We start from the raw sequence: 14,442 nt of genomic DNA on the forward strand, positions 1-14,442 counted from the left end.
CAATATTTAGTTTTTACAATTAGTAGTAGCTGAGTCCTTCACCAAGCCCAACTAATCCACAGGGCCAAAAAGCCTCTTCTTAATTCCCAACCTCAGCTAGGTTGGAGCAGGATTCTAGCCTGTAACCAACAAAAAATACATTGTTTGTGCCTTCGCTGGATCAGTAGCAATATCCATACATGCTTGTTTTTCTTCTTGCTTCAATTAGCCAACTCACCCAGTGCAAACCAAGGCAACAAATAAATAACGCACAGGAAGTAAAGTCGGAATGGCTAAATTATAAGATAGGTAGTCGTTTTGATGACAATTATAGCAACGGCTCCATCCAATGGAGTCTAACAGCAGTACAAACTAGATATATATTTGAGAGATCCACATATACAAACTAGTTTGTTGCTATGCCTCTTGAGGTAAGGAAGGAAAAGATGGAAATATTTATGAACTGCGAAGTGCCAACTCTCATCTCATCTCTACTTGATGGTAACAAACTTGTTAGTACCATGCCTAGCCCAGTGGTCTTTCAAGTCAAGTGGATGAGTTAGGTCATGGCCTTCAGCTGCAAGTCTCAGAAGAAGTTTTCCATATGCTCCATTGCTCATTTTCCTGCCGGCCATGCGAGAGCCAGGCCTCGAGGAGCTCATTGGCAGGGGATATTCCGATACGCTAATGGTACAACAAGAGGATTGCCATCCTCCAGCACCCCATTTGTAGCATACTCTGGGCACACCTGTACAAGAACATACAGGAGATGGTACCCCAGAAAAATCAAACTTGGTTCCATCTAAAACAATGTTTGGGTTCTTCTTCTCACGTTTTGCTTCAGGCATGGATTGCTCCTTTGCCTTTTTAGAAACAGAAGTATTCTTCTTAGGCTGCTTTGGTTTCAAGTTTTGATTCAGATTCTTTACAGAAGGCTTCTTCTTAACCTTGGTGGGCTTATCCACTGCCTCGATTTTCTTCACAGGCTCATCCATGGGAGCAATGGAGCGAATCGGAGCTATTGGAATACTGGATTCTGGGTTTATCTGTGCAGAATGGAATGGATTTAAGGTAATTTTTGTTGCAGATAAAAAATTCGCTCCATGTACCCAGGCAAAATGTGGAACAGACGCCCCAATGTTAGCTTCAGATATCAAACGGTTTCTATCAGAAAAAGTCCCCATCTTCACAAAGAAGACTTCACACCTTAAGCGCTTCTTGATACTGCATCTAAACCCAGAGACTGATCAATGAAATCCCAATTCCTAGGAATCAACCAGCCATTGTCATCTGCATACAACAATGGCACAAATTTATAACCTTGAGTACAAATCAATAAATATTCCTGATGTAAAAATAAAATAAGATTCCTACTCAAACAAGAAAAGGTGGATGGGGTGGGGAAGGTAGAATAAATCCATGGGGTGGAGTTGCAGTTTTTCATATCAAATTAAAGAAATTGAAAGAGAAACAGAAACATGAACAAGAGTTTACTAAATTTTAATGACAAAGAGAGACAAATCCGCTGCAATGCTTAGCAAGGAATCCATCTGGATGGAATCAAATTGATGGGATTCTAAATTCCAAAAACACTGCACTTCGGCACTATGGAAGCAGTACTCACAACACTCGTAGGAAAATGATCAACACCCACACGGTAACAAGAGAAAAGAAACAAAATGCCAAAACATACTCTCTTTTTTTTTTCCTAAACTAAACTGCACATACAAGTAGACATAATTAACTAAGGAAAACAAAATTGCTCCTTCTGTTCTCCATGTGGCCATGTGAGACAACACTTCCAACACTACTAGGTTAGATAGAGGCCCTCTCTTGGCACAATAATTTGGCTTTGTCTTAGAAATATATTACAACTAGTATACACGGTGCACTCAGATCACATGTGCCTTCGTGCTTTTGTCTTCTCTTTTAGGGGACTGACCATATATTTTAAACAAGAAAGAAAATGAAGAGACAAACATAGTATACTGCAAGAGCATAAGGGTAATGGTGATGATGACAATTACCAGGCGAAAATGATGGCCAGTGCTTGCGAAAATGCAGCTCTTTGCAAACACTGTACATGAGTTAAGAATACAGAATGAACCCAGAAAGCTAAATAAAATTTTCAAGGAAAAGAGAGACAATATCCCAAAATATTAAGAGAACCCATGTCAGAAACCCACTCCAAAGCTATAAAACCAACGCCAAATCAAGATATCAGCAAAGCCTCAAGGCATGCTCTGTACTAACCCCAATCCTGACGATTTCATAGAGCAGAGACTGAAAACCCCACCGAGATTTAACACATAATTTAGTAAATCAAAGCAGTAAAAATATGTAGAATTCAGGCAAAAGTTGAAAGCTGCTGAGAAGAACCTAAAAACTAAAAAGCTCACTAACCAATACATGGATCTAAAAGAACAGCTCTGCTGATTTTTAGTTACCTGCGTTTCTCTATGCTTCCCTTAGAACAGAGCTCTCTCCCTCTCTCTCTCTCTCTCTTTCCCGTGGGGCACGCCGTCGCTGTTAATTAGTAGATAATCTCAAGTCTGAAACACCACGAGATCGGATGTCCTAAATATGGAATGGAATCCTGGAAAGTTCAGTGTAAAGAGAGTTAAGAGAGAGAAACATGGGTCCACGCTTCATCGCGGAGCGTACGTAGCCATAAAACACAGTGGCGTCAGGCGTGCGATGCGATGATGCGACGTTATGTCGACTTATTGAGGCGGGGAGTTTTTTTTCCGTTTTATCTTTATTTTAAAATAATATATTAAATAATATTCTATTAAAAAAATATTTTTTAAAATAATTTAACGTAATTTTGCTACTTAGTCGAGTAAGCTTTAAACGGGAAGGATAATTATATGATGAAACGTGACAGTCAAATCTTGTTAGAGCAAATCTTGCTGCTCCATCGGCGAGATTTGCATGAACATTTGCATGGAGTGTTTTTTCCCCCTCTCGGCATATTTTTCTGTAATAACCCGAGAAATTTTTCAGCACCTCATCGACGAACACAGGGGTTTCGTCGACGAGAAGATACCGAAAAGGGGTTTTGGATATCTGAAATTCGTCGACGTGGAGAGAAGGTTCGTCGACGAACTTTCTTCAGGACTCGTCGACGAATTCGACTCTATAAATAATGAAAACTCGGATTTTTGACAGAATTCTCAACACAATTACCCTCTCTTTCTCTCTCTCTCTCTCTCTCTCTCTCTCTCTCTCTCTCTCTAAAATGCACCCCTCTCTTTCTCTCTTCTATTTCGGTCCCGTTTCTCGCAGGATCGAAAATCCGAGGTCACCACGACGCTCCTGGTGAAATTCTTTGCAAGACTGCTAAAACTAATCGTTGGTGGAATTGGTTTGAAATTCATCCCAAATTCAGGGTAAGGTATTTTATTTAGAATCTACTTTACTTGCAGTTATAGGAAATGCTGTATGTAGGAAAATACTGATGTTTTGTTCTAGGGGATGTCGTTTTCAGGGTGTTGAGTGGAGAACCCTGCAGGTGTAGAGTCAGAGTTCAGTGAAAGTTTTTCAGAAGTTAGATAAGAGAAATATGCTATGCTAGGAGATTTGATTAAGTTAACATAAATTTTACAGTGCATGTATACCAATTATTATGTAGTTTTTACAGAATATGAGATTATAAAGTATGTGTGGCTTGAGTAGATATTATTTGATGTATAATTTTATACAGTTTTTCTAATATATGATGTTATACAGAACATATAGATATGGTCATATATTCACAGATATTATATAGATATATGCATGGACATATACAGTTTTATTCAAATAGTTTCACAGATAGGTATAATTATGCACAAATGTTTATTCAGTTCAGTAAATATATAGTGTTTATAGAATGTTATGTTTTCCAAAATGCCATAACACCCAGAGTGAAATTAGGAATAGCTTCCCAAGAGGGGGGGTGAATTGGCTTTTAAAACTTTCTTTTAACTTCTTTTAAGAATCCTTAACTTCTTTAAACACTTAACCAATTCTTTAACTTATTTGTTTAATTTCACCAATCACACAACAACTTAATTAAACAACCAATCAATTAAACGCAATCTTCAAACCAAACAATCAATTTATTTTCCAAGTATAAGTTAAACAACAAACAACCAAACCAAGATATAAAATATTCAGCACTTTGGTAATATAACAACTCAAGATGGTTGTTTGTTTATATTTGCCAAATTTGAACCAAGCCCTATAGTGAATGAGAATTTATACTTGCTGATGTAAAACCCTGTATAGATGAATCAAATCACTCTTTTCGAATATTTAGAACTTAAATAAACTCTTGGTAAATTTATCTTTGGGATGTTAACCAAGTAACGTACTCCTGTAAGGTTTCCGCAAGATATGGTGCCACCAACGTATTCCCTTTCAGTTTCCGCAACCCAAATCAAAATTAAATCTTAAGTTTGTTTGATTTTCCAAATATATAGTTTATATGATTCCCAAATTTTAAACCATCCACACAATTTAAATATGCTGAAAATAAATAGTAAGGGAAGGAGAGAATGAGACGGAGATTTTTACGAGGTTCGGTTTATACCCAGCCTACGTCCTCGCCTTTGGCAAACCACCAAAGGATTCACTAGTTCAGTTCCGTTGACGGGTGGAACAATACCGATTACAACACTCCTTGGTTAAGGTTAGAGCCCGCCTTCTCCAAACGATATTCCCTCGTTCGGTTACTCTTTACATAGGCTAGAGCCTGCCTCTCTAAGCAATATTTCCTTGCCTAACCAACGATCCAAACAACCTTTGGAATCGTCAAAGAACTACAAGAAATAAGATATAATCTGCATACAAGTATATTTTCTTAAAGAGCAAGTTAGTATAATTTCAGCACTATATACTTTGAATGTAAAATATCAATATGAAATACAATGAAACTCAAGTGTAGAATTCACTAATATCCTTATTAGATAAGGATTAGAAATAGGAACTCAGAGAAAGAAGGATAAGCACTTCAGAATTCTCAGCAAAATAATTTTTCAATGAGTGAACAAGAGAGCTTTGGAAGAACAAGAATACCTTCAGCTTTACAAGCAGATTTTTCAATTCTTGGATGTGTTTTGATTTGCAAAACCATGTATTTATAGACTTTCAAACTTGTTTCCATGTTGCAAAAGTTTCCTTTAAGTGTTTCTCAATATTATAGAAAGTTTGGAGCTCAAACGGCTATATTTTAAAATATTAGAATTTGAAAAATTTTCCCGTTGAACAGAGTTCAATTGATTGAAGTATCGTGGTCAGTCAACTGAAGTTCCTTAAACCCTTAAAATTTTGAACTAGATACAGGGTCAGTCAACTGAAGTCAGAGTTCAGATGACTGAAATCGCAGGTTCAGTTAACTGAGGTCACAGGTTCAGTCGACTGAAGTGTCTTATACTTTCAAAAATTAAAACAGGATACAGGGTCAGTCATCTGAAGTCAGAGTTCAGATGACTAAAATCGCAGGTTCATTTGACTGAAGTCACAAGTTCAGTCAACTGAACTCACTGCTGCAACTTTCTGCCTGTTCTGGAAATACTTCAGTCAGATGAACTTATTCTTCAATCGACCGAAGTCATCTGTTTAGTCATCTGAAGTCCCTCCCGTGAACAGTGTTCAGTTGACTGATAGTGGTGATCCTACTTCAGTGTTTTAGCCATAACTTTTTTTTGTATAACTCCAAATTAGGTGTTCTTGGTGTCAAATGAAATCTAAGAGAAAATCCTACAACTTTCATGTTCATCATTTTTTAAAATAATGAATTTTTGATAGTGAAAAATACACCTGAATACGGATGTATAAAAACTGACAGCAAACAGAAAAACCCTTTTTGGTGCTTTTTATTCCAAAAATGATTATAACCCTTTTAAAATAATTTTTGACTTTATAAAATTATTTTACAGATATTTTAAAAGGTATTTAGGTCCAAGAAGTTAACCTAAGAGCTTCAAAATATTGCAAACGATATTTTAAACATTTAAAGTACTTACATGAGAACTTCTAAAACTTTTCTCATTCTTAAGTCTTCATGTTTTGTTTCTTCTAGCTTCCATATTTTCTTCAAGCTTTCATATTCTTTGAGCTTTATCACTTTTCCTTTCTTTGGATCTTTTAGTATTCCTTGGCTTTCAACAACTCATTCATGTCTTCATATTCTTCAAGATTTAGTATATCATCTTTAAATCCATGCTTGGACTCTTTTAAGCTTCATTTGATCCTCTTGAGCACTTTGACCTTTGCTTTCTCATATATAAGCCCTGAAATATCATTACTCACACAAATACATTAAATTTCACTTGTTTGTTAGCATCAAAACAAGATAACAAGATTTTAAACCTTGTAAGGCCAACACAGAGTATACAGACAGATTAAATAGATAAAAGTTACAGACAGATTATACAGTTATAGCATTAAGATGCTATAAATATTACAGTATTTACAATACATATTAATAGCATTATGATTATTTTGGAAACATAATGAAAACAGTAAAAAGAGTATAGTATATATGTATATAGTATCAAATCCCTGTGGAAAGATTATAGATAGATACAGTTACAGAGCGCGGTACCATTGCTATATACATAATAGAGTACAACCATATATCTCAAATAGTATGTGGGTACCGTCAAATTGTGCTCGGAGAGGATGCAACTCCCTAGTTCACTAGGTTGAGGGGGCCAGTTTGATGAGGTAGCAGCCAATCCTGAGCTTAGGAGTGGATGCAGTTTGGCCGGGCTGAGGAAGTGTAGAGTATGATGACTTACTTAGAGGGCCGACCAAAGTTAAGTCCCGCCTACGAGCCACACAATCCTATCATAAGGGATCAAATCATGACATACAAAGTCTTAGAGAAATAGCACAGTTATTTATATATATATGTATACAATTTTACAACTCTTGTCGTATATAGTCTGATATAGCAGTATGAATGATAGAAAGTTCAGATGATACAAATGTTTTAAGCTACTATACATGTGTTTTACAGATTTGCTAGATCATGCAGTTTTAAATATTATTATTATAATTTTACTACTTGGTCGCCACATACTAGTAATAGCATATTTCCACTTACTGAGCGTCGTCTCACCCCATTACTTTACCACTTTTCAGGTGCGCCAGCTAGGCGAGCAGATTAGGCTTGCGGATAGAGAGTTGACTTGGTTACCCTGGTTGTAGGGTAAGTTTGTGACAGGGTTTTTGTATTTTTTTAGGGTAAATGATACTGGAGGGAGTTATTGTATATGACTATGGTCTGAATGTACTGAATTCTGATATTGTTTGGTATATATGGTTGTATGACTTCTGTATCCGCTGCGTAGGAATGTATATATATAATGAAGAAATTTTAAGGATGTTACATTTTGGTATCAGAGCCTAGGTTGCTAGGTTCTACAGACTCTAGAGTGCAGTGGAAAACAATAACAGAATTTAGGAAAGGAATTGAGGTTTTATTCTTTGATCCGAATACAGGACTTTCGTGGTAGTTTCCGTGTTTATCCTAGGGTGACGATTCTAGGAAAACCATAGTAAACTGTTGACGAGTCATGTGTTTAGATTGCAGGATTTGATTTAGGGTCAGGAACATGAGGGATTGTTAATAGAGAATCTGAAGTTTTAGTTAAATAGAATAAGTTAGGTATGTATGGGAAATAGGATTCTAAAACGGTGTTTTGTGTGTTTGCAGGATGGACTCAGGGGGTAGTAGCGTTCACACTAGTGGAAATGATGGAGTGGATCCTTCTAGTGCAGGCGGCGGAGATTCAGATGCTGTGCTACGTAGTGTGACTCAGTAAGTTATGGATGAGATTGCTTAGAGCTCTAGGGAACAGGGAAGTTCATTGCTGCCTCAGGGATGTACCATAGAGAAATTTATGAAGATGAACCCGTCGGCGTTTTCTAGAGCAGCCAACCCTGTAGTGGCGGAGAACTGGTTGCAGAAGGTAAAGAAGATTCTGACAGTACTTCACTGCACCAACGAGCAGAGAGTCTTATATGCCACGTACAGACTGGCGGGGGAGGCCGAGAGATGGTGGGCAGCCACCAGATGGTTGGAGGAGCAAAGGGATATTCCAGTACCCATGACCTGGGCTCGATTCAGGGACATGTTCTTTGATAGATATTATCCGGCCTCAATCAGAGAGGCTCAGGTACAGGAGTTTCTATGTTTGTCCCAGGGGTTATTGATAGTCTAAAAGTACGCGACAAAATTTATCGAGTCTTGCGTTTTTGCCCGTATATCATCCCCGATGAAGTAAAGAAGGCCAGAATTTTTGAGAGGAATTTGAGGCGAGATATTTATAGGTAGGTGGTGGTACTGAGGATCCAGGATTTTGTAGAGTTGGTTGGCAGAGCCATTATAGCAGAGGAGAGTCTACCGAAAGAGACTGAGACACAAAGTTAGAAGAAGAGGACTACACTCTCGAGCTTTTAGGAGGGTCCCAGCCGAGGCCCTTGGAAAGAAGGTAGATCTGGCGGAGGTCAGAGATAGATGGCAGAGCAGGGTGGATTTCATGGTGGTCAGTGTAACGACCTGCTACTTATTAAACATTTTTTTTATCTGTATATCTTAATATCATTTATCTGAAATACTAATAATAACATCCCAGACCCAAAAGAGCACTGAAAAATCTCTGTAAATTATACACAACTAAGCAGCGGTACAAAAACTGGGAACTACCATAAACAATACCAGATAACTACCCTATTATGAAATATACTTACAATACAAAAATACCTAGTGACGTCACTATAATCTAAAAACTATCCCAAAACTCTAGTATCTCAAATACTTACCCTTTCCTGTATGGGCAGCACAAGCTAATCTCTATCCGCGAGCTTGATCTATTCGCCTAGCTGGATCTCTTGAAAAATAGTAAGTCACTGGGATGAGATAACACTCAGTAAGTGGAAATATGCTATTACTAGTATGTGGTGGCTAAGTTAAATATTTAAAATACTGAAATAATATTGTAATTTGAGAAAACTAATAAACTGTACAGAATATATATCTATCATGTAATCTTTAAAATATAACTGTGTATCTGAGTTTGCTATCTGAAGGTACTGCTAATATAATAGTATAAACTGCTGTTGTGTGATATATCTGTACATAGGAACTTCTGCTATACCTTGGGATTTGTATATCGTGATATATCCCCTCATGATAGGGTTGTGCGGCCCGTAGGCTAGACTTACTCTGATTAGCCCTCCAAGTAAATCAATCTCTATCATTCGCCAATCTGTAATGATCTATGTAGATCCTGGCCCACTGCAATCACTCCGAGCCATCTCAAACCTCTGTCATCGTCTAACAGGCTACCTCAACCCAGCATACTGGGGAGACTGCAAATCTCTCTTAGCACGGTTAGACGGAATCCACATACTATCTGAGTCATGTGGTTGTACGTGTCTTAAACTAGCAACGGTACCATGCTCTACTGTAAATATATCTGTCTGTAATTTCCATAGGGATCTAATATCATGTAATACTGTATACATATATAATTATATAATCATCTTGCTGCTTTTAACATGATTTTAAAAAAACAACCATAACACTATAATTCTAAATCGTATTATCTAAGATATCTAACTAAAATATATATTATCTGTCTGTAACATCTGTGTTTTCTATCTATACTATCTATAATATCTATATATAATATCTGTATACTCTGTATATAATATATGTAATCTCTGAATAATCTGCTATAGTATCTTGATGCTATAACTGTATAACCTGTCTGAATAAACTGTTTAAGTGTTATAGTTTAGAAATCATGCTTTTCTGGGAAATATTATAATTCTCATTCATTGCTAATAATCTGAAATATCTGAATATCTATTATACTGTTAAATCTACATATTGTACTGTAATAAACTCATGCCACACATTTGAGTAAACACAATCTCATGCTCAATTTCTGTAATTCTGCTATAAAGATAATATTCATAATTCTCTATAAAAAAATCTGATCTGCATGCTTGTAAATAAATATTCATAATATTCTGTATACATATTAAAACTGCTAGCATAGCATATTTTCTTTACCTTAAATCTGAAAAGCCCTTACTAAATTCTGACCCTATACCTGCAGGGTTCCCAGATGAACTCTCTAAAATCAACATCCCCCAGAACCAAACATCAGTATTTCTATGTATACAACACTTCTTATAACTGTAGGGAAAGCGGATTCTAAATAAAACATCTTACCCTGGATTTGGGATGAATTTCAAACCAACTTTCCCCACGATCAACTCCGGTAGACTTGGAGAGAACTTCCCCAAAAGCGTTATAGTGGCCTCAGATCTTCAATCCGCGTGAGAAATGGGGTTAGGATCGAAGAGAGAAGGGGAGGGGTGCGTTTTAGAGAGAGAGAGAGAGAGAGGTTTCTTGTGCCAATAGTCTGCCAAAAATCTGAGTTTCAGCTATTTATAGGATGAGATTCATCGACGAGACACGTCACCTTGTCGATGAGTCCTATAGAAAGTTCATCGACGAACCTGCATCTTCGTCAACGAGTTTCAGTTTGCTTTAAATTCTCTCTCAGTATCTTCTCGTTGACGAAATTGTACTTTGTCGACAAGATCTTGAAGAGCCCTTGTTGACTTAACTGGACTTTTCAATTCTGTTTTAATGATAACAAAATGAAGAGCACTTTAACATATAATGTTAAGTGATGCGTTTTAGGTAAAAGAACTCTCAAGGTTGATAAGTTGAAGCTCAATGTTAATCTAATGAAAGCGCCTCAGAATATTGAAGGCAATGAATAACAAATAAAGAAGCTTAAGGGCAAGCAAACCCAAAGTCAAAAGTGAACCTCAAAAGGCTGAAGGAGGCTGAAGGATTTAAGAAGACCATAATTAGAAGAACTGTTGTAAGTAATTCAAAACCAAATGTCATTTAGATATGTGAAGCTCTTATAAAAACAGAAGAAACTAAGAAACACTTTGTTTTAAAGAGATTAAAACATGTTTTTGAAATTAAAGTAACAAAGGTCTTAAAGGAAGGAAAGTGTTCAAAATAAAAATTGAATTTCTAATAAGCAGTGCACCTGACAGATGACTGTCTGTCTATGGATAGACGACTGGCAAGTTAAAGGGTTTAATAAAAGTATTCTGGGTTTAAATTTTAACTATGACAGATGACTACCATGTCATGGCAGACGACTGCCACGTGGAGCAAATTTTAAATCTCAAAAGGAAGCTTCTTTTAAAATTTTGAATTTCAAAATTTAATCAACAATTTAATGTTTTTTCAAAGTTTACCTAATTTGATATGGACAATATCTTTCAAAATTTTGAATTTCAAAATTTAATCAACAATTTAATGTTTTTTCAAAGTTTACCTAATTTGGTATGGACAACATCTTTCAAAATTTTGAATTTCTAAATTTAGTCAACAATTTTAATATTTTTTCAAAGTTTACCTAATTTGATGTGAATGTTGATCTTTCAAAATTTTGAAATTCAAAATTAAATGTTTTTTCAAAGTTTACCTAATTTGATGTGGAAGTTGATATTTTAAGTTGCCTATAAATACCTCTTTGGGTAATGAAAAACCACAATACTAGAAAACACAAGAAAAGAGAGAAATCAGACAAAATTTGAAATTCATCTTGTGCTGAAATTCTTCTGAAGCACTTCTTTGCTCACATCTTTTGCTAGAGAGGAATTCTACAACTTTGGTAGATTGAAAAAATCAAAGTTCAGTTCCGGGTTGCAATTCCATTTCTCTTTTAAACGAACCATTGGTGACTTCTAAAAACTTTAGAGCTTCATATATTATATTTTGCTTTGGGTTTTTGAAGTACAATTTACATTTCAATTTGTACAACCTGCTCTAAATTTTGGGAGTATTTTTTGTACGCAGAATTTATATTATATTCTTGTAGATTGTGACGATTCCAGGTTTGCTGGATCATTGGCTAGGTGAGGGATTATCGCTTAGAGAGGTGCTGCTCTAGCCTTCTGAAGGAGTGTATAAAGGTATTGTTCCACCCGGTAAAGGAACAGGTTTGGTGAATCCTTTGGTGGTTTTGCCAAAGGCGAGGACATAGGCTGTGTTGAAGCTGAACCTCGTAAAATCCTGTGTCTCACTCTCTCTTTCCCTTACTCTTTATTTTCAGCATATTTATATTGCGTGGATGGTTTAAATTTGAAATCATATACACTATGTTTATTTGGAAATCAAACAAACTTAAAGTTTAATTTTGATTTGGGTTGCGGAAACCGAAAGGGAGTACGTTGGTTAAACCATATTTTGCGGAAACCATACGGGAGTACGTTACTTGGTTAAAACACCTAAAGAAAATTAACTAAGAGTTTATTTGAATTCTGAATTTTGGGAAGAGTGTGGATGTGTGGTTGTAAATCATATGAAAGAAGCAAATTTATTATAACAAGCATATCATTCAACTACAAGGCTTGATTCATATTTATAAGGCATAAATAAACAAACAACCATCCTAATTTCTTACTACTGTATATCTAAATTTTGGTTTGGTTGTTTGCCTTCAAATTGTGTTTGGTTAGTTTGGATAGTGTGATTAATTGAAAGGTTGATTGGTGATTTAGTTGTTTAAGTGCTTGTGTTGTTGATTGTATAAAAGAAACCAAATTATTGTGTGTTTGACAAATTAAACAAACAAGTAAAAGAATTAGATAAATAATAAAAGAAGTTAAGTATTCTTAAAAGGAATTAAAAAGAAAGTTTTTAAATTCTCAATTCACCCCCCTCTTGGGAAGCAATCCTAATTTCAGCCCTTGTCGGCGAAACCCCTGTGTTCGTCAAAGAGTCCTGTAGAATTTCTTGGGTTATTACATTCTCCTCTCCTTATAAAATTTCGTCCTCAAAATTTACTATCTGTATTACCTTCTATCATCCCATGAAAGTAAATGGTCTTCTTATTTTATTACTTACCCTCACTTAGGGTAGAGGAATGCCGTGGTTACATACTATGTTGTGAGAGATTACATATATAAAACTAAAACTATCTACTAACTAAATCCATACATATACCTGCAAAAGAAACTTATCTAACTATTATACTTTACCTGATTACCTCTATACCTCTTGGAACAATTGTGGGTATTTCTGTCTAATCTGTTCCTCGAGTTCCCAAAAAGCTTCCTCTATAGCGTGATTCTTCCACAAAAATTTCACTAACTGAATTTCTTTTGTGTGTAATTCTTGTGTCTTTCTGTCTAATATCTGTATTGGTGCTTCTTCATAAGCTAATGAATCCTTGAGTTTTATCTCTGCATAGCTAATGATGTGGGACGGGTCTGGGATATATTTCCTTAACATGGCAACATGGAATACGTCGTGAATTCTAGCCAACATTAGCGGCAAAGCTAGCTTGTAGGCAAAAGACCTTACTCTTTCTAGTATCTCAAAAGGGCCAATATACCTAGGGCTCAACTTGCTCTTCTTTCCAAACCTCTTAACCCCTCTCAGAGGAGCTACCTTTAAAAATACTCAGTCTCCCATGTCAAACTCTAGTTTCTGGTAGCGAGTGTCCGCGTAGCTTTTCTGCCAACTCTGCACGGTGTTGATTCTTTCTTTAATTAGTTGGACCTTGTCACAAGCTTGTTGTACTATTTCTGGACCCAAAACTCGCCTTTCGCCTACCCCATCCTAGAAAAGAGGAGAACGACATCTCCTACCATACAATGCCTCGTACAAAGCCATGTCGATACTAGACTGGTCGTTGTTATTGTAGGCAAATTCAACTAGTGGTAGAAACTGAGTCCAGTTACCTCCAAAATCTAGCACACATGGACGAAACATATCTTCTAAGGTCTTAATTGTGCTCTTAGTCTGACCATTTTTCTGGGGATGGAAAGCTGTACTAAATACTAACTGTGTACCCATAGCCTTTTGAAAGTTTTTCCAGGATCGTGAAGTAAACCAAGGATCCCGGTCTAAGACTATGGATACTTGTACACCATGGACACGAACTATCTCCTGAGCATATATTTCTGCCAGTCGGTCCATGGAATAGCCAACTTTAATAGGGACGAAATGGGCAGTCGTCGTCAAACGATCAACAACCACCCAAATTGCATTCAATCCTTGCTGCATTGGTGGTAACCCCGTAAAAAAATCCATAGAAACGTGGTCCCACTTCCACTCTGGAATGAACAACGGCTGTAACTTCCTTGCTGGTCTCTAGTGCTCAGCCTTAACTTGCTGACATGTCAAACACTGTTGAACAAACTCGTCTATCTCCTTTTTCATTCCACTTCACCAGAAGTACTATTGTAGATCCCTGTATATTTTAGTGCTTCCGGGATGGACTATGTATAGTGATCATTGAGCCTCCTCCAATATAGTTCTCCTGATCTCAGTATCTACAGGAACACATAGTCTAGTACGGAATCATAGGGCTCCGTCATCTGATATGCTAAACTCCTCTCCCTAACCATCCCGCACTT

At 36.5% G+C, this 14,442-nt stretch overlaps 1 protein-coding gene across 1 annotated transcript; it reads right to left on the reverse strand.

Annotated features, from left to right (window-relative positions):
* Nucleotides 1–258: 258 nt before the first annotated feature.
* LOC131164529 (protein BASIC PENTACYSTEINE7) lies at nt 259–1,163 on the reverse strand. The gene has a single exon (XM_058121792.1). The coding sequence runs from the start codon at nt 1,161–1,163 to the stop codon at nt 471–473; it is 693 nt and encodes a 230-aa protein (XP_057977775.1). The 3' UTR covers nt 259–470.
* Nucleotides 1,164–14,442: the final 13,279 nt, after the last annotated feature.

The sequence above is a fragment of the Malania oleifera genome, chromosome 9, assembly GCF_029873635.1.
Source record: "Malania oleifera isolate guangnan ecotype guangnan chromosome 9, ASM2987363v1, whole genome shotgun sequence".
Lineage (NCBI taxonomy): Eukaryota > Viridiplantae > Streptophyta > Magnoliopsida > Santalales > Ximeniaceae > Malania > Malania oleifera.